Source organism: Vanellus vanellus, assembly GCF_965231255.1.
Source record: "Vanellus vanellus genome assembly, chromosome: 1".
Lineage (NCBI taxonomy): Eukaryota > Metazoa > Chordata > Aves > Charadriiformes > Charadriidae > Vanellus > Vanellus vanellus.
Window position 1 is genome coordinate 69,156,105 of NC_138905.1, and position 22,173 is coordinate 69,178,277.

General features: G+C 47.6%; 1 protein-coding gene across 1 annotated transcript in view; it reads right to left on the reverse strand.

The window, feature by feature from the left end:
- Window positions 1-22,173, reverse strand: part of CACNA2D4 (calcium voltage-gated channel auxiliary subunit alpha2delta 4) — a gene marked incomplete at its 5' end in the record, with an annotated part of 132,115 nt that overhangs the window by 61,002 nt on the left and 48,940 nt on the right. The window contains 8 exons of the mRNA XM_082479730.1: window positions 8,342-8,422; window positions 11,701-11,828; window positions 13,995-14,090; window positions 15,463-15,556; window positions 17,535-17,632; window positions 19,072-19,117; window positions 19,244-19,311; window positions 19,975-20,036. Of these exons, the coding sequence (XP_082335856.1) occupies window positions 8,342-8,422; window positions 11,701-11,828; window positions 13,995-14,090; window positions 15,463-15,556; window positions 17,535-17,632; window positions 19,072-19,117; window positions 19,244-19,311; window positions 19,975-20,036 (673 nt within the window). The remainder of the gene's footprint in view (window positions 1-8,341; window positions 8,423-11,700; window positions 11,829-13,994; window positions 14,091-15,462; window positions 15,557-17,534; window positions 17,633-19,071; window positions 19,118-19,243; window positions 19,312-19,974; window positions 20,037-22,173) is intronic.

Sequence of the window (22,173 nt, forward strand, 5' to 3'; positions counted from 1 at the left end):
CAAGCACTCTCACAGGCAGAAGCAGGACGGCCACCTTCCAATGCTCCTTTCCTCTCTTGCCCTCTGTGCCTCACCACCCAACAGTAGGCCCATACCCACTGCAGACTACCCTGCGTCCAGCACCTCCTCATGAAGGTTTGCTGATAGTCCTCATACAGAGCAAGGATAGGAAGAGAAAAAGAGAATGGCTATCAGTACAGCCTCTGCACAGTACAGATGGTGAAAGTACAGTGTATGAGCACTGTGGATGAACAAGGAATATTTCTGGGCATACTATTGCAATAAAGCTCTAAACAAACTGGTCAGATCTCATAGTTGACCCTGCTTTGAGCAGGAGGCTTTCTAGAGACCTCCTGAGGTGCCTTCCAACCAGAATTAGCCTATGAATGGCCTTCTGTATCCCAGTGAGGGAAAGGAGGAGAAGTAAAAGGTCTTATGAGGGGAAAGAGCTGGTAGTAGGAGTCCCATTATAGCCTTATGACGAGGAGATTTGTGCTTTAAGTGGATAGATAGGGCAGGGGATGAGGAACTCAGGAAGGAAACAGGCTGAGTTTGGTGGTAAAAGGAATGTATCTTAGGAGTAGACTGGAGCTGTCCTCAGATCTGCAAAGTTTCTGTGGTTGTCACCCTGCTAAACTTGTCTGCTTGTGCCTTGGCTGAATTAAAGCTAAGTCATCTCACAAGACATTTCCTATAACCTCCTCTGCTGTAATATGTACCCTTTTCATCCCTACATCTACAGACTGCTTCTGTGATCCCTTTCAGCATCTTCTCACATGACTTTGCTCCTCTGCTGAACTATAGGTCCCAACACAGGTCATGACATCAATTATACTTATGCTAAGGCTATGGTTCTTGCATGGACAATACTGTTTTCCTCCATGTACTTTAGATGCATAGATGTAGGCTGCTATGGGGGGACACACGTGAGTCAGGCAATGCACTGGCCTTGCAATCACACAAGATTTAGGTTTGCACCCTACGTGGCCAGAGGAATAAATGCTACTTTCTTGGCAGTCTGTGGATCTTCACACAGCTCTGAATGGAAGGTCCCGGCCCATTCATGACCCTTGCAGTTTGTCAGTCCTCCCTGAACACTCAGTGCATGTTGACTGACTCTGCACACTGGGTACAATTCCATGTCCACACAGTTTACTCATGTACATACCTGTGTGCATACCTAGAAAACACATGTGAGTATCGAGCTCCACCACAGACAGAAATAACTGCAAGTCGCATCTGTGCACACCCCCAGTTACACAGGCAGACAGGTATCACAGCCACACAAGGCACTGTAGAGAAACTGTGTATGCAAATATACACATGCCTGCACAAATCCCCTCACGCATTGTGCATCTCAACATACTCTACATGCAAGGTGCTCCCACAGGCCCATGTGGCCCCGGGCAGAGACACAGGTCCCTGCTGATGCTGGCTAGGTAGGAGTTAATGCAAGAGAGGATGGGAAGGAAATTAAAAGCAAAAAAAAAAAAAAAATTGAAAGCCCAGCACATGATTCTTCTCCTATCACATCTGTGAATCCTGGAGCGCGAGAGTAATTGTCTGCAATGAGTCAGACCAAAAGGCACAAGGAAATGGTTGCCATGACAACCCGCGCACTGCTCTAATTCGGCTCAGAATTAAAATGATATCAAATAATTTGCAAGCAAAGAGAACACGGCAAAGGCGCCGGGTGCCAATCTAAAAAATCCAGCAATATGCAAGCCTCTCCTGAGCCAGTGTCAAGGGCTCTTTTCCCTTCAAGCGTGACAACCATGGCAATCAGAGGAGCTATAGAGGTGGCAGTGATGGATAACCTTAGGCTGGAAGATTTCTGCTAAACACAAGCAGGAATGGGCTCGTGGGCTGGAGCTTCAGCCTGGAACAGGCTCCAGGACTGGGGATGTCCCAGGGAGATGCCTGACCAGACCCCACAAGAGAAATCCCATTGCTCACAAGTTGTTATGGTATCCTGTTGAGAAAATACCCTGAAACAGCAGGTGAGGGCAAGGTCTGGTCACAGGCACCCCCCACACACACTGTGCTGGGCAAAGCAATGCCCACATGGGTTGAGGAAAAGAAGGCTGATTCACTCAACGTGTTTTTCCCAGGAAGTGGTGCAGCGTGCAAACTCTGGCACTCAGCTGAGGCTACAAGGAAATATTTATTCTACAGAATTGGCTATTGTCATCGCTTTTCCCCCAGCCAAGGGTCATCCCCAAGGCAATAGGTAATGTTCACATGCACAGGGAGGAGGCATGATCCCTGTGCTGAAGATCTTACAGCCTACACAGAAAGCAGATACACCTTGGAAGAAAAGGAAATTGCTGATGTCCAGCCAGGGTGGGCAGAATGCTATGGAAGATGTCTCACATACCTATTTTTAGCATTCTTTTGAGGATAAAATAAACATATTTGACCCCCTTGTCATCAGTTACTGTCTATGCATGGAGACATCTATACGGAGTTTTGCAGGCAGATGCTTGCTCTTTCTGCCTGTTCACTGACCTGGCTAGAGGCTAACCAGTTCTGAACAGGGAACCATGTGGCCCCAGCACTGATACCAAACCTTGGCAAAAGGCAGAGTTTGTAAGATCAAAGCTAGTGCAAAATAAGGCAACCACCTCACTTTTGTCTGGCTCATAGAACAACCGGTGTCTGCCCCAGAAACACCCCAAAAAACAGCCTTTATGCTTACACGTTTCTCCCCTAAGGCTCAGTATACAAAGTAGAATGCAATGGATGGGAGGCAGGCAGATGGATGGATGAAAGCTGCAATAGACACTGGTTTTGGCACACTAATGGCACTGTCTAACATTGATACCCTGGCCCGTGGAGTATTGGCTCAACCCTTAGGCCAGCCAAATGTGTACTGACTGATAACGGCCTCCAGACAGATATCCTGAGGAGTGGAGAATGCGTGGCTGCTGTTAGTACTAAAATCATCAGCATTTCTGCCTTACTGAGTGCCCTAACACTTTCTGTGACTGAGCTCCAAGGCACAGCCCCTTCAGATGTCTCTCATTTTGTCAGATCAAAGGGATGCCTGAGAAACTGCTTGGGCTTTGGGGACTGCCAGAAGGGGATGGCATCAGGCAGAAACTAGACGTAGCAGGTGACAGGCTGAAAATGAGTTGAGACTTCCTTCTTTATACCCGTGCTACCGCTGGATGCAGGGGAGACCGTGACTTCCATAAAGGCACCCAGGTGATGCCTCAGGAGCTCACAGAAGTCCCTGCACTGGGACAATGTTGGCATGACCTCCAGCATTAAAAGAGGGGCAGCATTCCTTCTGAATACCACAGCACACACTCAAGAGATCAGCTGCTCTCAGGTTTTGTATGGGTAACGTTATGCTGGTTTCCAGGCCAGCCTAGTGAAATAATTTTAATTCTCCAGCTTGGATGGAGCTATTCCCATGTAAAAGGTGCTTATACTATTGTAGCTTATTTCCGTGAATTTTAGCAGCTTCTACAGGTGCAGCTGTCCCTTTCTGAGAGGAGGTTGAAATGTTTTATCCACCCAAGCAAAAAAAACCTGTAGGAATACAGAATTGCGCGTAGAATAGTTTGAAAAGATGCAACAGCAACAGAACTGCTGAAAAAGCCACCTGCCCCTCCTCTCTTTGCTTGCTGGTAACAGATAGGAGGTAGTCAAAATTGGAGACCAAGGAAGAGAATGGAGAGACATCAAGCTGGCCTATAATCGCTTTTCAAATGAAGAGCTTCTGTTGGAATGACAGAGGTTGGATTTTAACCAGAGGTATAATGGCAAAATTACTTCCCATTATCTATTTTTCAGACTGATTGATTTCAAATACTTTTGAAAAAAAACCCTAGGCTTTTTTGAAAATCTCCTTCTGCTGTGAGTACAGAGCTCTTCAGAAAACACTGGTCTTAATAACTCAGTGTCCCAAAACCCTCTCTGTAACATACGGACAATACTTCTCTTCTCCCACCCTTCTTTAAGGTTGCATAGAACTCTCCCCAAATACATCTGTTGTCATCATGGGATAATAATTTCACTGTGGTCCAACCACTGCAGATAGAAACTAACAGTAACTTTGAATATAAACAGAGGAGAGAAGTGTCGTATAATATAAACCTTCATCTCCTAAGTGCCCTTTTGGATTTGTTTTATTGGGCACCATGGAGCCTGTGCATGCCCCATGGTTTGTTGGTATCGGCTGTCTCCCATCCTTGAGACACGACAACCATGGCAAGGAACCTAATGGGAAGAAACCCTACCTGCTCCTGTTGGGACTGGCAGCCAGCTGACAACCACATAACTCGAACAGCAAGAAGGTCAGGCAATGAAAGAGACGTCATACACAGCCCAAAGTGACAGCTAAATTCCTGCACAGATTCCAGCAGTTTCACTGGGGCTTTAAATCACTAAAAGCTTCTGTCAGCAACTACATGTTATTTCTGCTGTGCACCCCCTGAGGACCAGAAAGCCCCAGGCTACTGACTCATGGGAGGGAGCAGATGACAGTGCTATCTGGGGCAGGACTTGGCTTGGGGAGAGTGCCATCACAATTCCTTATTTTTCATTTCCAACAAAATTAGTGTGCTTGGAAGGTACTGGACTGACATCCCAGGAGAATAGTTGCCTTCTAATTAATTATAATTAATCATCCAGGCATTACTTAATGTTTGCATAGTGCTTTGAAGTGCCAAAGCACAATATAGCAGGTAGATATTATTGCTTCAAAGAAACAGGTATAGCCAAAGCCAACACTAGGTTTGCCTGTGTGGCTTTCCACCAAAGAAACCACACTTACTCAGCTTGCACACGCAGACCCTGCCTTGGCTCCACCATGTCTTCTGAGAGACCTGTGGGTACCTTGAACCCTTTGTGCATCCCCCTCATGCCCCAGGTACAGGGGCTTGGCCCACAGGGGTAGGAGAGGGGTGGGTGAAAAGGGGAGAGGGCAGGGCAGGGCAGAGGACATCCCTTTTCCTTCCTGAATTTGGCCACCTCCCTTCCTATTCTTGTATATAGAATTGCTTAGAGCAGCATCTCTAATGGTGAGAGAAGCATCTCAGACTCCCCCCAAACCCATTCTGGGACTCCCTGCTGAGCTAAGCCAGACCAAAATGGGGGGCAAGAGGCCCTTGTGCTTCCCGCTCTGTCCCTGCTCTCAGCCCTCCAGTCTGGCTGCTTTCTAATCCCAGCTGACTGCTCCCTCATTCCCTGACAGCGTCCAGGCCTCTGTCATCTTCCTGGACATTTGATTTTACCAGTTTGCCTTTCTCTGCCTTGGCTGGGGACTGCTATTCAGCTGCCAGAAGAAAAGGGGCCCAATGTTCCCTGTCACTGGCGTCCTCCCCGTGGGAGCACTGGGGGCACTCCCTCCCCTCAGGCATGGCTGTAAGTCCTAGAGCTTAATTTTTCACTGCATGCATAGCAAACATTTCAGAACGCTTATAAATCCCCCCCAAGCACTGTCAAGTCAAACAAGTGACAGTAATGATCAGTGGCAGAATGACAGGCCAGTTCATACCACTTGCACTTTTATAGGGGCTCTTAAAAAGTCTCTGTTGTTCCCCTTTTACAGAACTGTGACTGCATTTATCCAGAAATGAGAAGCCTACCAGATACTTGGCTTTCTGGGAACCAATGCTGGGTACCAAACTTCTGGTAGTATCCTAACTCTAAAAGAACACGGTATCAAACCTACTGAGGGCTGACACCATCAGAATAACAATAATAATAATAACAATCTGCATCCCATTCTGCTCTAATTGCCTCTTGCTGTGTCTCTCCTCACTCCCCCTCCCTCATCTCTCTCCTGTACCCAGGATGGTATTGCAGCACTGCCCAGCATCATTTGCACTGCAGCCTCCACTGGGGGGTGAAGTCCCCTAGAATCAGGTCCTAGCCACTCTCAGATGAAGAGAGACCTACATCCTCACTCTCAAAAGCTGCTATCCTCAAGATCAAATAGTATTGCAATAGGCAATGTGACCACAATTATTACGGTTTTGTGGTTTTTTTTGTTTTTTTTTTTTTTTAATGACTGCTGGTATGAAAGATTCAGATGACGAACCTAATCACTACTGGAAACAAAGCAAATGGTAACATAGATGTAGTACCTTTTTGCTCCCTGAAACCCCCAAAACATGGTGTAAACTTATGCCCAAGCCAGCAGATAGGACATATCTCTCTAAATCCTTGCACTCCGGCTGAAGTCAATGGGGACTACAGCTGGGGGCCTGAAGGACTTTGGACCCTTTGGGAGAAATTATTTCCCTCATTGCTGTCATGCAGCCCGTACTTAGGATGAAATATGGGCAGTTTTCATCAATGCATAAGAAATGGGGAATGAAGAACACCCAGATGTATGTACCATGCGTGGAAGTAAGCAGAAGATGCTTGTGGTCAGGTCACCTAACGTGCGGGCTAGTGACAGGGACTGTGGTACCTTTAAGGAATGAAAGCAATTGAGAATTCATTTCCACGTCTCAACTTCTGTGGTTACCAGTGAGGAAACTGATTTGTTCTGTATCATTTCCACAAATGACAGAATTTTTACCTTATTGTTTTAACATGATTTCTTTCCCTATCCTCTGCTGCTTTCTCCACCCTCCTTTTCCCTCTGCAGAGGATCCTGCCCCTTCACAGCATGTCCACACAGACAGTCGATTCAGCATTCAGTGTAACTGAGGGGGTGGAAATCTCCACGGGGGTTATAAAAAGTGCTGCTGACAGAAGAGAAATGGCTCTGTCAGGGGCAGATCCTCCTGCCACTTGTTCTTGCTCCAGCAATTCTACCCAGAAGTTTCCTTCCCTGTATTTATGCTGAGTGCCAGATGAACTGCTTGTGTGCCTCTGCTCTAACTCACAGGTCAGGAAAGGGAAGGAAAAGAACCATTAAAAACAATCTATTTTTTTTTTTTAAAGTTTTTTCTCTCCTCCCAAATTCATGCTTAGAGAAATGCTCCAGTGCTGCACAGAGACCCTTGGTACAGTTCCAATGCTATTTCATACTCTGCTGGGTATATTCATACTAGTGTCAGTTAGTATCGGTTTTGAGAGCAGTTTTTATGACCCAAGCACCTACTTAACATGAACTTTACTGAAGCCATCTCTATTTTGCTGGGGTCTGTTGACAGATTTCATAATAATTTACTGGAAATGGTGGTATATTAGTGAAAAATGCTATTTCATAACAGCCCTCCTTCAGCTTATAAGTACTTTCTCAACACCCAAGTGATACTTAAAGAGTACTACTCTCAACTGGAACTTACTGAAAGCCTGGAAATTAAGGAACACTTCATCAGATGAAGTTAAACTGCCATAGTTTTACTGACTAGTAGTATTGAAGACAATTTATTGTATCCTACTCAGCACAGGCAAAAGCAATAGCCAACTCTCTGATCTGAAGGTATCTGCTATATGGCCTTCTCTCTACTGGATAATCCCATAACGAAGTCATTGCTCAGTATCTATTCTATTCAATCATTCCTTCCACCATACAGGACTTCATTAACACTAAAGATTCTTTGACAAGCAGCTTTGCATCTCAGCATGTTTCTGATGATAATTACTCCATTACCTGTTCCATCAACCTCTTCCCTTAGTCAATGCTTCCAGGTCTAAAAAAAGGTCCACTGAGCTACATCTTCTCTTACCTCAATACTCCTGCACAAAGCGTTTAAGTTGGATATGATGCCAGCATTACTGATTAATGTTGCTTTGTTTCATTAAATGGCTGCTCTGTTTCACTTCCAAGTTTACTGTACTTCCATAAAGCCTGAAGCAATGGCTGCAGAAAATGATAAAGCTTCAGAAGCTTTGGGGTTCTGTTGGAAATAATGTGCTGTATGAATTTTCCAAAAAGAGGTGCAGGGTCTAGTGAAGGTCTGCCAAAATGGGTTTAAAGTTCAGATACAAAGATAAGTTTGGCAATCTGTATGTCTGAGTTGGAAATCCAGCAACGAGCCCATTCCACAGCAAAAGTTATTTTTCAGCTGAGATAATGATGAAAATGCATGAATGTGCTGTTTGTCCAAAAACAAAAGTGTCTCCTACAAACAGGTCAAAACCTGCACGGACTTCTCAACCTACTCATGCTCTAGAGAAACAGTCTCAATCCACAAATTCATCAGCCTTGAAGATGGGAAGCTTCCATTCAAACAGGCAGTTTCCCTTTCAAAAGCCTATCAGCCATTCAGTACCTGTTCTAATATTCTGTTTAGCCTAGTTTTCAACATCACAAGCTATTGTGGCTCCCATCATTTCCCTTGAATGACAAGCTAACAGCTCTCAGCTCCCACTCTCAATAGAAGAGGTAACCATTTCATTCAAGATAAAAAGAGAAACCAGAATGTCCTACCTGCAGCAATACCCATCTTCCCATCCACAGACACAGCCACTGCTGTGCTCACTGTCACCACTTTTGGTAGGCCACCTCCTTCTGTCAAGACACAAATACAGCAGGCTTGGTTAGCTTACCACCGGAGAGGAGTAAAACACAGCAGGAGCAGCTTGCTCACACACTTTCACATTCAGGCCAGTGTGGACATATGCCTCAACCCTGGAACATCCAAGAGTTTGGAGGACTGCATCTTTCAAGGCACATAAGCAGCCTAAGGGGCTGTGAACAGATTTTTTTTTTTCCCTTCTAGATAACGTCCCATGAAAAAAGTAGCATTCTCAGCATAAAATGTAAAGGACTGGGCTCCTCAATTTTGGGTATGTGGAGCTTCGCTTAGGCCAGAAAGCTGTTCTGCTTCATGCACCAACTAAACTCTAGACAGAGGAGAAGCAGGACAGGTAATTCCGACACCGTCTCGCACAGCAAAGGCCAGGCTTACACCCAGCTCTGTTACCCAAGCCAGGCCAGCACTACAAACTGGAGAGACACACACAGCATTTCCAGGTACCTCCAGGGTGCACTCCATTTTAGAAACAAAGTCTTCTGGGACTTTGCTGCCTAAATTCTGTTATGCCCCGGGGTGTCCCAATTATCCTTGAGCTGCTGCTTTAAGCATCCTGTCTGTCCTGTGTCACATCTGCCAGCCCCTTGCAGATCTCTTGGCTCCCACAAGGCATTTAAAATAGCATGGCTGGATAGGTTTAAGCAACTGAACCCCACCTGCCTGCTCTTTGTTAGTGCAGTTGTTTCAGTCTGCAGTTGTCCACGTGACAGATTCCATTTTAGTATTTTTTTTAAAGTGATGAGATTAGCTTCAGCTGGGGCACCTTTTTTGGAAGTGCCAGGGGACAGTTTGAAGGTCAGCATGATCGATCTAGCCTGCAACTGATTTCCCCCTCGCTTGCTGTATGGAAATCTCTTGCTCAGACAGATGGGTCAGGGATTCTTTCCTTCCCAAGAGCTTCAGCATTTGTTACTGCTTTCCATTTCTGCCTTCATCATTCTTGTTGGTACCCACTGTGTCCTGAGCACAATTCTGTGTCTACCACAGTTTAGCCTGGAGTCTCTACTCATTTTTTTTTTTTTGGACTGAAGCCAAACTAACTTGCTCAAGGATGTCAGAAATAGTAAAGTCCTTGTGAAACAAATACCCAGCCAACTTATGCTCACATGCCTTGAGCCTAATCCTGCCTTTATGGTGAACCCCAAATTTCTTGCTGTCCCTGGGTTGGGACAAATATGCAAAATACACTTAGCAACCCTAGGAAAAAAAAAGGCAAATCGAAAAAAAAAACCCAATCACCCAACATATGAGAGATCTGGACTGCAAGAACAGTTCTTCTTGGCTTGCAGAGCTTTCCCTGCTGTCTTCTCTCTGGGACTTTTGGACACTGGAAGGAAGTGCCCTGGATACATTTTTCTGGTGACCTGCAGCCATTTTCTGCTGGTTTCCTCCCAACATAGAGGTTCCAGGCTTTTCCCTCTCATGTGATGAGAAGTACATCTGCCATGAAAACCCCTTGTCACAGGGCAGGCATGTACTGAGTTGTGTGGAAAGCATGAAAGGGGGACTTGAGTATCTAATTATCAAGAATTTAATAAGAAAACGGCTGGTCTGTTCTGGCCAAAAGGTGGGACACCCCTGCTTCATTGGATGTTAAGGAAGGGCCTGCACTCTTCTGTGACAGTGAAGCACTGTGATTCAGAAGCACTGAGTATTATTTGCTGGCTCTTCCAGGCATATCGTGTGATCTCATGGATCACAGTCTCCCTAAGACCAGCTGCTCATCTCTAAAGAGACTAATAATCTCCCTTACAGTTTAGAGCATAAGGTCTTCAGGGCCAGGTACTACTTCTTACAATGTGCCTGTAGGGTTTCCAGGTAAATGGGGTCCTAGACTTGATTGAAGCTTCTGACCAATAGTCATGTAATACAAAGAACAGTGGCATCAGCTTGTGTTCTGTCTTTATCCATGCAAAACTACCTGTGGACTTCTAAGAAAGCCACATCAAGCCACAACCCCAATGTTTAGCCAGCAGTGACTACTTTGGCCTGGGTAATGGCTGCCCTAGGAAGACCCACAGGGCATCACTGCCTGGTTTTCTAACCCACGCTGTATTCCAAAGAGCAAATGCCCTGGCATGCAGGGGAGTAAAAGATCCCTCATGCCATGCCTCCCCCCTCTCCACATTTGCCTTTTAAGTGAGATGTAAGGGTGCTGGGTAGAGAGAGGCTTTCATGGAAGGTTTCAAGTATTTTCTCTTTCCACCCCTCTCCCTTTACATCCTGGTTCATATCTCTTGCCTCCCAATCTGGTTTTCTCCTCTTTGCTACTTGCTTTCCCACCCACCAGCCTCCCACCACTGCGCCACAAAAAGCTTTAACAGCTAAAGAGCTGAGTTCTGTGACAGAGATGGAGTGCTAAGGGCCAGGGAGGAGCACAGAGGGGACTTCTGCCTTCTGTGTAGGAGTCTCACATGAGTATTTTGTTTTGGTTGTTTTTTTTCTAGGCTCTTCTGCTCTCTTCCAGCCTTTGAGGAGGTCCTGACTGGCCCTGCAAACTCACAGGAACCAACACCCTAAGCAAGAGACACTGAAAGGCCGCTCCTTGCTTACCTCTCGTGATTGAGCTCCTTAGCTGGGCAGAAGGTGCCATAGTCTCGTAGTATGATGGGACAGGGGACCAATGACACACCCTCACCAAGAGGAAGCTATGGAAAAGCCCTCCCTTTCCCTCCACCATCTTCCATAACAAACCCATCCTTTCCTGTCATGGGAGGTAGTGATGTAAAAAAAATGACACCCTCTAAAGTTAGACTTCCTGACTGAGTGCTTGCTGATCCCTAGCTGTTACTGTCATCCAGTTCTCCTGATGATGTTTCCTCCCAGGCCTGGTCATGCCTACGTGTCTATTTCCTTCTGCAATACCTTTCCCTTCCCCTTCTCACAGTTCACGTGTTCTCCAGCCCCACAAGTACCTTGTGATTCCTCACCCCCTGCCTCCCTAAATCCTTCGGTCTACCCAGGCCCTGTGTTTCCATGTGTCCTTCACCTCCTCTGCAACCTCACATTACACAGCCCTGACAACCCTCCCCACAGCTTGTAGCTTTGTCTGTATGCTGTGTCCAGTATCTTGGCCATGACCGCTCTGCCTCTACACTGGTGTGAAGATACCGCCAAGAGACCAGGGGCTCAGCGCTTCCCACTAGGCAGTAGATGGTGATAAAGGGATCTGGACGAGCATGATATGGGCTGCAAGATGTGAAAAGCTTTTTTCTTCCCCTCTCCTCTGCTCTGGTGTTCAGGCTGGGGTTACCTGAATCGTCTTCTGAGACAATGCTGTAGATGAAGCTCCCGGGGGGATGCTCGGCTGCCCGGCGGTACCACAGAGGGAAGTGGTCCATGGTGAAGATACTTGCCTTGTCCTTCCGTGTCAGGAATTTCCTGCCGGGAGAAAACCCAGGGCAGCCTTTGTGCAGGGTGTAGAGGAGGAGCAGCAGCCCTCCTCGGGACAATGCCCCGTGGACCCCAGGCGCTGGGCACATCACCTGGGGATTCCCCTGCGGCAGAGGGAGCTCGGGGAACCCCCGGGTGACCGAAACACGACAACGCGAGGGTCCTCGTGGAGCACCCCTCTCGCCCCGGGGACTCCGGGGCGGTGTTCCAGGCCTTCCTCCCTACCGACAAGCGGCCGTGTGGGTCGGCCACCCACCCCCGGGACGGGCTCAGGGCTCCCACCGGCAGCCGGGCCGGGCCGGGCCGGGCCGAGCCGCTGTCGGCCAGGCCCCACCTGCTGGCCCGCGGCACTAACTGCCATTTTCCGTCAGCGCCCGAGGGCCCGGCGGCGGCTGCCCGCCCCGGTCCTGCTCCCCCGCCGCCTCGGGGCCAACGCCTCGGCCGCGCCTCTGCCGGCCGCCCGCCAGGTGCCGCTGTTGCCCCGGCCGAGGCCCTCGGCGCCGCCGCCGCCACCGCCGGCGGTGGCCCCGAGGGCGGGCGAGGGGAGGCTGCGGGCCGGCAGGGCGGTGGCAGCCGCGGGTTCCCCCGGTCTCTGGGGCTCAGTGCCTGGGGAGGGCGGGAGAGAAGATGTCCCCCTCTCTCCCCCTGCCCCTGCGGGGGGGGAGCGGCAGGTTACCGGGTGAGGAGGAAGGGGCAGGGCCGTAGAGGGAGAAGTGAGGCGCGGCGGGTGTGAGCGGGTGGGCGAGGGAAACCAAGCTGGTGTGTGGGCAGTGGAAGGCCGTTAATTACTGCAGGAGAGTGGGGAGCAGGTGAGAAAAGGGAATTGGATCGTTCCTTACAAAAAAAAAAAAAAAAAAAAAAAAAAAAAAGAAAAGAAAAACCCCTCCCCAAACCAAAGGTGATGCTGTTGTGGGTAAATGCTGAGCTCCCAGAGATGCGCAGACTGAAGGGAAGGGAATGAGTGCTCCTGAAGGCAAGATGGTGATTCCTGAGGGCATGGGCAAGACAGGCAGGGAGTGCTTAGGAGAGACCCCAGGGAAATCAGGTCATTGGCTTCCCTGGAGGTCCCTACACCCTGCCTGTTAAATCCCCTTTGCTTTCAGGCTCTTCCTTCACTGTATATTTTGGCATAACAGTAATTACTCATTTATACGGTTCCTTCCTTTCAGGGGATTACAGAAGCGCCTCTTGTGTGATGCGCAGGGGTCTGTCACTGCAGTGTGGTGATTGCAGCTTTTTAAAAGCATTGAGCGATGCTCCTGATGAGGAGTGGGGGATAGGGAATTGTCATGTTAGCCTCCTGCAGCACACGTCGTTTTCTCCCTTGTTGCCAGAGCCTGACTGAATTATCCAGACAGCCTCAAAAACATGAAGAATGTCACCTTTCAGGCACAGCAGAGCTCTCTGCCTTGAACGTGTGACTCGTGTTTGGGGAACTCGGAGACAGTGAAACAGTTGCCAAGAAGCTAAGGTCCACCACCGACACTGTTCCCTTCTGTTCCATCTGTTGGTGTGCCTCTGTGGCCTGTCCTTTCTTACAGCAGCATGCACTAGCTTGCGTATTCAAAACGCAACAAAAATGCAGACTATATCCTTTCCATGTCAAAACCCTCCACTGAACACACACTTTTGCCTTGAGGGAGAGGGCAAGAGAATGAATCATGTATGACAGATGTCAGTCACATCACTTAATGCCTCACTGGAAGGCACTGGGATACTACTGTGATGTGGGCAATATAAGAGGCAGAACAGAATAAACCTGGAAGAGGAACTGAGACAGAAAGATCAAACCTAGCCAAGCTGGAATGTCACCGGGGCACTGGAGTGCAGAGCCTTTGCACTGCACAATGGTCCTGGGGATATATAGTAACTGTGGACGTTTTCCCTGACTTCAGTCAGCTAACAGAGAATGATAGAAGGTTTTCATTAAAATGAATGCACTTTGGAACAGTATTTTAAGAAAAACTCAAGAGGACCAGAGGAAGATAAAGGACCCCTACCCCGACTCTGTAAATAAGCACCAATGCCATCAAGGTATTGTTCCTTTCCTTTCTGTTTCTGTCTTCCCAAATAAATTTTTAAGGCTGGTGGTGATTTTGTGCTGCCCCTTCAGAGACACCGAGAGAAACCCATTAATGCAGTTTAGGGACCTACCTGTTGGAAATTTTCTCAGAGCCCACGTATAGGGCACTCCTCATGAGTCCAGCCCGAGTCCCCAGAAATGCCATCTCAATACCTGCCTCAGTATCCCTGTGGAACAGAAACACAAAGCAGAAGCAAGCCTTTCTCAGAAGAACAGCCATCTCCCTGCCCCAGGGTGAGGGCCTCTCAAACTAGAAGCCACACCTGGAGACGTGGTCCCAAGTTCATTTGCAATGTAACCCATTTACACCAGGAGTGACACTGGCTCCTCCCTGCTGCTGGCAACAGGTTGTTACTGGCTAACAATTGGCAAGCTTAAACTTGTACCTAGATTCACACCTTTGAAGTTTCCTGATTTCATTCTCTTGTAAGTAGACCATAAGTTCCTCTCCTCCTGCTAGCCCTGCTCCAGGCTGCCTGCATGAGACTGAAGTGAGGGAGAGGAACTGCAGATACTGGCTGTATCAGGGATGCAGAGGATGGGTAGGGTAGCAGAATGACTCTGAAGCAGTAGATTGATTCTGATGTGTCTTGCTGGAGGTATCAAGGGCACAGGGGGGACAGCTACATGGTGGAGAGCCTTCTGCAGTGTGGTGGCTTCAAAGTGAGGAGGCTGTGTTGGTGTAGCTGTTTAAAGATGTGCTGATAATTGGGTGTCCTAGCCACTGGCTCAACCTCTCTTAGTGGTAGGGATATTGGTAACAAATGGGGACAGGAGTCCTGTGGCCACACATCTGTGTAAGTAGTGTGTTGTCTGCTGAAAGAAGATCTGTGTGACATGATACTAGATACTACAAGCGACAGGTGCCTCCCTGGAAATAACAAAGTAGAAAGTTGTTTACTGAAGCCAGCCTGTCTGCTCCCTTCCTGAGGCTCAGTCTGAAGGCATCACCAATACAGACAAGATCAAACTCCCTTTTCTTCACTGCTGGTAAGGGAGCAAATTCCTTGCTACCTGGGATGGAACTTCTCCTACAGTCATATAGGAAGTCAAGCCAAACCATGCTGCTGCCATTCAAAGGAATAACCAATGCATGGGTAAATAACTCATGATAACTAAACTGAAATGGTCTCAGGTGCCCTGAGACACCAAACTCTATCAACTAAAGAGGCAAATGCATCGCATCTGAGTGAGGTGTTGCAAAGAACTGGTGCTGAATACCCCTTGCAGTGACAGATCTGGATCACTGCTGTCCTCCAGTGATATTCAGACATGGATCGCTTTAATGTTGCATTACCAAAAAACCCCTCACCAAACTAAAGGCTGTCCTGAGAAGGCCCAGCCTGCTGGAGTCCACTCCCGAGAGACACTTTTTGAGTTATTTCTAAAGCGATTGAGCTATTTCTATCAGCTTTTTGATCTATTTCTAAAGTTTCTTATATGTTACGCAAGGGTCTGTGACTGTTTCGGGCACACCTGTAGCATCTGGAGGTGCATCTTCAATGCTGTTTTACCTATATTTGTTTCTTACACACTTACATGGACATATTGAGAGCTAGTGTTGTCCAGTAGGCCTCCATGGGTGCAGTGACCACTGCATCAAACAGCACTTCCTGGACCAACTCCTCATCACCTAAGAAGAAGGCAAAACAAAAATCAGGAGAGAAAGACATGTCCCTCCCTAGATGTCTTGGAGAGTCCCTTGTTAAGGAGCATCTTCCTGGCCAGGACAGTGGAGCAATATGGCACAAAAAGAGGCCTCCTGTTACAGGGCTGAGAACAGGACCTACCACTCTGGATGGCAGAGAGCTCAGGAACAGATGTTACAGCTAAGATCATCAGACTGGTTCCCCTGCAAACTCAGTGGAAGAGGTTGGGTTTGAAAGTGTGGGCAAGCAAGAGGCTTTCAATTCATCAGACCTTCAGTCCTTGATTGAACAGGCTGTCCACAGCCATTGCCTCAAATCCCTGCCTTGACCTTTCTTCTGGGTGCCCTGTAGAGAGGACACCAGCTACCCCATTCCATTCAAGAAGCTTTCAAAACCACTAGTGACTTCTTCATGGCCTATACTCTGTCCTCGTGCTCATTGGCTTCTCTATTAGTCCTTCTTCCTTCCTGTAAGTCTCACAAAACACTGTCCTGTCCTGGTTTCCACCAGATGCTCAGCCCAGTCTAGGCTACCAGTCTAATCCACTCTGGACTGGAACTGAGAGGTGTATAGGAAGGGGCGAGGTATCATCATGTGCTAAATGACATACTCTAAAACCCCATTTATTTGTCCTGCTTCATTTCTGTGTTGCCCTGCTTGCATTCATCTCCTGTGAGAATGTGATGGCTATTGTACTGCAGATATGCGTCTTTCAGTGCTCTTTTAAGTGGAACCACCCCCACCATTTCAGTGTTTCTGGCTCCACTTTCTGTTTTGAAGTCTCAGGTCTCCCCTAATGTTTTCTCCCAAGTTTTCCCAACTTCCTTTCTCCTTTCTTTGTCACAGCTGTCAGGATCCATCTCTCTATCCTTGTTGTCATTCAGTCCTTAAAACCAGAGGTCACCACCAGATCTTTCCCTCCCCAGGCCCCACATGTCTAGGATGCGTCCAAATCATATTTGTTTTTCCTCCACAGCACTTCCAAGTCTGCATGTTTTTTGTAGTCAGCTCTCTTGAAACTTTCCTCCTCCCTAGCCTCTTCCACTCATACATCTCCTCTTTTCAGCCTGCTCCAAAGACAGACAGGAGGGGTCTGCTCACATTGGGGAAGAGAGGAACAATTATTGGATTACATTTAATTTTAGTTTTAAGAGATTCCCAACCTTATGCCAAAGGTTTGGACCTCTCAGGTGGAGCATTACATGCAAAAGCTTGTACTTGGGACAGCTAAAGGGGATGAAGCCATGGAGAGTGAGGTGGGCTGAAGGACATCCTAACGCTAAATTGCTGTAGGGAGTTTCTGTGCACAGCTGCCCACCTCTGCCCCCCAACAGACATCCCACTCTGCAGTGGTGCTATATCAGCTGCTTGTGTGGCTACACATCGCCTGGAGAATGGGACCTGGTGCAAGGGATGAGCAGCAGGAAAGATAATCATTCTGTAACATTTTTTTTCCCCCTGAATTAGTTACCAATTGTGTTTGGAAAACAAAATTAATAATCCTTGTTCTGAAAGAACCCATCTGTCTAGATGGCATCATGCAGCCCTCAGAGGAAGCTGGCTGGGGCCCTGGGGAGCTGAGTAGTCACAGCAGCTTCCCTGGCTCCTCCTACCATTGCCCCCTCTAGCCCAGCTGGTCAGTCTGTCTTAAACTTGGTGTGCAGCCCCCACCAAGCTCCATTCATGCCTTTAATCTTTCAGTATTTCCTATGCTGAGACCTTCAATAAGGCTGAGTTATGTGATAGCTTTGAAATGGAAAAAAAAAAAATCCTCTGACAGAGACAAGGAAGTGGATCCTCAGCTCATTTCCATGTGTGAATTAAGCTGGGCTTGAGTTCAGTCCTGCCTGCGTGAGCAGGTGCCACAGGAGCTTAGTCTGCCACCAGTCTGTCACAGTCCCCTCTCCCCCGTGATGGGTACAGGAAAACCCCAGCAGGGCCCTTTCAGAGCCTGGGACTCACATTCCAGGTCAGGTTCCTCTCCGGTGAGGAAACGGATCACAGCCTCCAGCTGGCTGAGCTTCCGGTGGTCCGGATCAATGTCGGTGATGCAGTAAATCCTGGTGGGGAGGGGAGAAGCAGCCCGCAAGGGCAAAGAGAAACCACAGTCAAGCAAATGCTCCTGGGAAATAATAACTGCAAACAGAAATTCAATGAGAAAGCTTGGGCTGCAAAGATTTTGCCACTGCTGCATGCTGTGCCCACTCCAAATCTAACAATGTGGCTGTAAGTCAAACCCTACCAATAAACCAAGCACCAATTAATCTGACTGCTGTGCTTAGTAGGGCTGCTGTTATGTTCTCCAGCATAAGCTCACAATGCAACATAGCAGTCCCAAATCAGTTATCCCAAAGCAGTTATATGTATTATGTGTAAGATGTGTACCTGTGTATACATAAACACTAACAAAGTGATGGAGAGACCTGAAAAGCAGAGGGTCATGTGCAATGTGAGTGAGACCAGACTGGGAGCAGAAAAAGCAAGAGACAGAGAAACAAAATGTGAGATGAGGAATGATCTTGCAGTGTGATATGGTGGCAACAAAAGCTGTCCCAAAGGGACACAGCTGCAGGAGCCTCAGGACATAGTTTGGGGAGAAGTGGGAGAATGTATTACAAATGCTCTGTATTGTAAAAGAAACCTGCTTCCAATTTTGACCATTTCACTGTCAGGACAAAGGAGAAGAAGAGGTTATAAGAGAGAATTACAACTCATAAAGGGGCTGAAAGGAGTGATTTATGAGAGAAGTCTAAGAGAAATGAATATGTAAAGTGTGGTAAGCTGACACCCCAACTTAGGAGTAGAAGAAGGAGAAGTCACTGCTTGTGTCTCAAATGTGCTGCCTGTGAAACCTGACAGTGTAATGAGAGGTGTGAAGGGCTGCAGGGCTCCTTGAATATAGTTATTTTGGCTTTGATTCAGACTGGGTTCACGTGCCTGAATGTAACTGAATGTTGGGTTCATGAAAATCCCAAACCTCACAGCAATAAATGGAAAGTGCCATGCTTTACCCTGTTTCACATCCAAACCAAGCAAACCCATAAATTATGCTTGCTATTGAAACAGGGGTCATAAATCACCTTCATGTTCACTAGAAATTAGGTCTAGCCTCAGTTCAGAAGAATGCCAACCAAAAATAAGCTAGGACTTAAAAAAGCATTTCAATCTCTCACTAAGTTTGCAACAAAATTTCCTGACAGGTCTGACATACTGTAGGTTTTGTAGCACAATTCTGAGCAACACGAAGAGGAACAAAATAAGTTTGAGCAGAGAAGATTGATGGTAAATCTCAGGAGATGTTTCTTAGTAGAGGGATGTGCCAAAGGACGAGGTGGAACTGAATTGCCTGGAGACATTCAGGTCTTTCCAGGTACAGCCCCTGCACAACACTGCTTTTCTCTAGACTGCAGAGGGTGGTAAACTGAAGCCAAATTGATGGGAACTTTGCCAAAATCTCATGACAAAGTCCTGTGTCATTGACAGGATTTCCTCCACTTACCATTCATTCGCTAGAGACAAGTCTGGCTGGAGCAGGTCATGCAAACCTAAAACCAGATAATACATAGGGTATTCAGATGGGTGGCCGACAGGCAGAAGGAGAAGTGATGCGGTGGGGTTCAGAGCAGCTACCTTGTCCCTTAGGACAACGTGGCTGTTCCAGATTAACCTACCTTCTTCCACTGAAGTATTCCCCAGCAGAATGTACTCGCCATGTCCCCTGGACAGCACAACACCCAGGCTGCAGACAGGAAGGAAAACAGAGGGCTTGTCAGCAAGGAGAGGAGTAATCCCTAAACATGACACTGCGTTCCCTGCAATTACAACCCTTAAAGACATTAACTCCCTCCACAGCTATTAAAGAAAAGAACATCATCAAAAGAGGATTAAGTGAGATCCAATTTCAGTACAAGAGGCTAAGGAGCCTGCCTGTAGAGCTATGAGGCATTTTTGGTGACAATTTTTTTGGCAAACGTTGTAGGTTCAGGTCAACAATACCATTTCTCCCATATAGGCCAATTTCAAAGCACTTCAGCCGGGGAAAAAACACAAAAAATTTTTTGCTTGATTTCTTATGTGGTATTTCATAATTTTCAGTTTATAACAAAGTTTTGTTTAGAGCTGTACAGCAGAACATAAAACATATTCACTGGAACTGAAAATTGAAGATGTCTCATTTCTCTGAAATGAAGCAACATGCTTCGCCTGAGGTATAGCTTTTGGACTCTGAACTTCAGATAAATCATAATATTCCATTTGAGTTGACCCCCCAAAATATTTTAATGGCTATACCAACAAAGTGGTCAGTTATTCACTCTACTCATGAATCATAGCCAGTTTTATGAAGAAAAGGGGCCGATTTGCTGTCCCTAATGGCAGGACTTGTATTCGTGTCCTTGCTCACCTGAAGGGTGTGCCACTGATGTCCGTGAAGAAATAGTCATTGGTGAGGAAGAGAACTCGTTTCTGGAAGAAGAGCATGAATAAGAAAGTGAGAGACCATCTGACAGACCAAGAGCATAGTGATGATGGGGACCTGAGATACACGTCCCCAAGGCTAAGCAATAGCAGTTGATCATTACCAACACTTCACACCCTGCTAGGGCTGGCTGGAGCCAGGGATGAATGTGCAGTATTCAGCATATTCAGCAACTTGTGACTTTCAGGATCCAGGCAGCCACTCTGTCTTTCCGTCTAGGGCTTCAGTTAAGCTTTTCTTTGCTCTGGGGCTCCTGCACAGGCTGCAGGAAGGGGTGAGGGGAAGCAGCCCTACCTCTCGCACCCTCTGAGCCAACGCGCGGGGGCCCTGCTGCTCTTTTGCTGTACAGAACAACCTTGATGGCTTTGCACATCATCATCATCCCCAGCAGGAGTGGGGCTCCATGGGGCAGGTGGGAAGGAGAGGTGGGCTGGGAGGAGAGGCAGGATGGCAAACCTACCCACTGTGTGGGTGGGCAGCCGGGGCCAAGTCTCCCCACTCCTGTGGGAAATGCTGAGATTCCTGACATTTGTTTTTGTGCCAAACCGGGACAAAACATTAGCATATTCCAATTTTGTTAAGAAAACATCAGTAAAAGAAACAATTTACATTTTCAAATTAAACAAAAGTGCTGATTCAAATCCAAGCCGTTTTGATTCACATGAAAATATTTTTTTCAGGCTGACATTTCAACTGAAGACATTTCAGATTATTGAAAGCTGCTTCAGGACTTCAGCTGTTTGCCAGACTGGCCTTTTCCTGTAGGAAAGTGTTGATTTCAGTGGAACTCTTTTCCAAAGGAGAAAAGTGTTTGGAAAGTTTCTATCCAACCCTTATGCCGGTATATGAACCCTAATATGTTTAAAATCCCAGCCCCGGTCTGAAAACGAGGTGAGAGGATGTATGTGGGAGACAGGGAGTGAACACAGAAAACTCAGTGTTCCCTAGGGAAAGTCACGCCTGCTGTAACCTGCTTAAGCCACACAGTGGTGGAAGCGGAGCAAGGCACAAAGGACAAGCCAGCGCCAGCTCCACAGTGTGCCCCGAGTTTGTGCACACCGCGGATGGGCTGATGGGGACGGGGGTTATTGTTAGGTGAGGAGGTGGCAGATGGCTCAACCCCTTCCCTCCCCTCTCTCTCCATGCATGTCAGTTGTGTACTGCTGAGCAACAGGCTCTGATTCTTTTGCTGAGTCGAGATGTTCTGAAAGTTGTGATACCCCCAAGGAACGTGGTGGTGTTTTGGTGACTGTGGGCAAGGTACAAGAGGTCTTAAGCCTCCCTTTCCTTGCCAGTCTGATCTGATGGCAGAGGTGGGGAGGCATTGGGGGAGAAGGAGACCAGAGGGTGTAAGCCTGCCCCTGGGAAAAAGGTTGCAGCAGAAAATGGCCCAGGGGTGCCACTACTCTGAGACCCTTTCCTTCAGCAGGGCTTGTTCCGCTCATCCTTTGTTGCCCTGTCCTGCCCCTCTTCTGCATGCAGCCACGCAGCACTTGTGCCTTGTGGGAGGGAGCGCAAACCTCTGTTTGGGCAGAGGGAGGGGATGGCTGGTCAGCCCTCCCCAAGACAGCTGGAGGTATCACCACTTATCCATGGGAAGGAAGAGAAGCAGAGGCACCCTTGAGCCAAGCAGGGCTGAGGGTGATTGGGCAGGACTTTGCTACATAGCGCAGAGCAAGGGAGAAGACAAGAACAAAGGCTTGTTGGCACTGTGATAGGATGGCTGACAACCAGCACCTGCGGTCTGGGAACACACGTATTTCCAGTTTTGGGATTGTCACTGTACTAGGCAGCCAGTCCTGGCTGATGCCATTATCAGTGGTTTGCCACAGCTTCTACCCACATCCTTGCTCTTTTGCTTTCACAGTCACAACCCTTTTGTACCCTAGCTGCAAGCAAGGGCATTTTTGCCACTAGAGCTCTCGAACAACTGCCCCTTGTTGTTGGTCCTTATTTTCCCTTCTATACCTCACTCCACTCTCAGGGCCTTCCTGAGATCAACCTGGGGAATCAACGTTTACATGGTTGACAGAATAATTTCTATCCCCTTCACTCAGCCCTTCTCTCTGCCATCTGACTGCCTCATTCTCTTTGTTTCAAGGCTCTGTCAGCACTTTCTTTGTT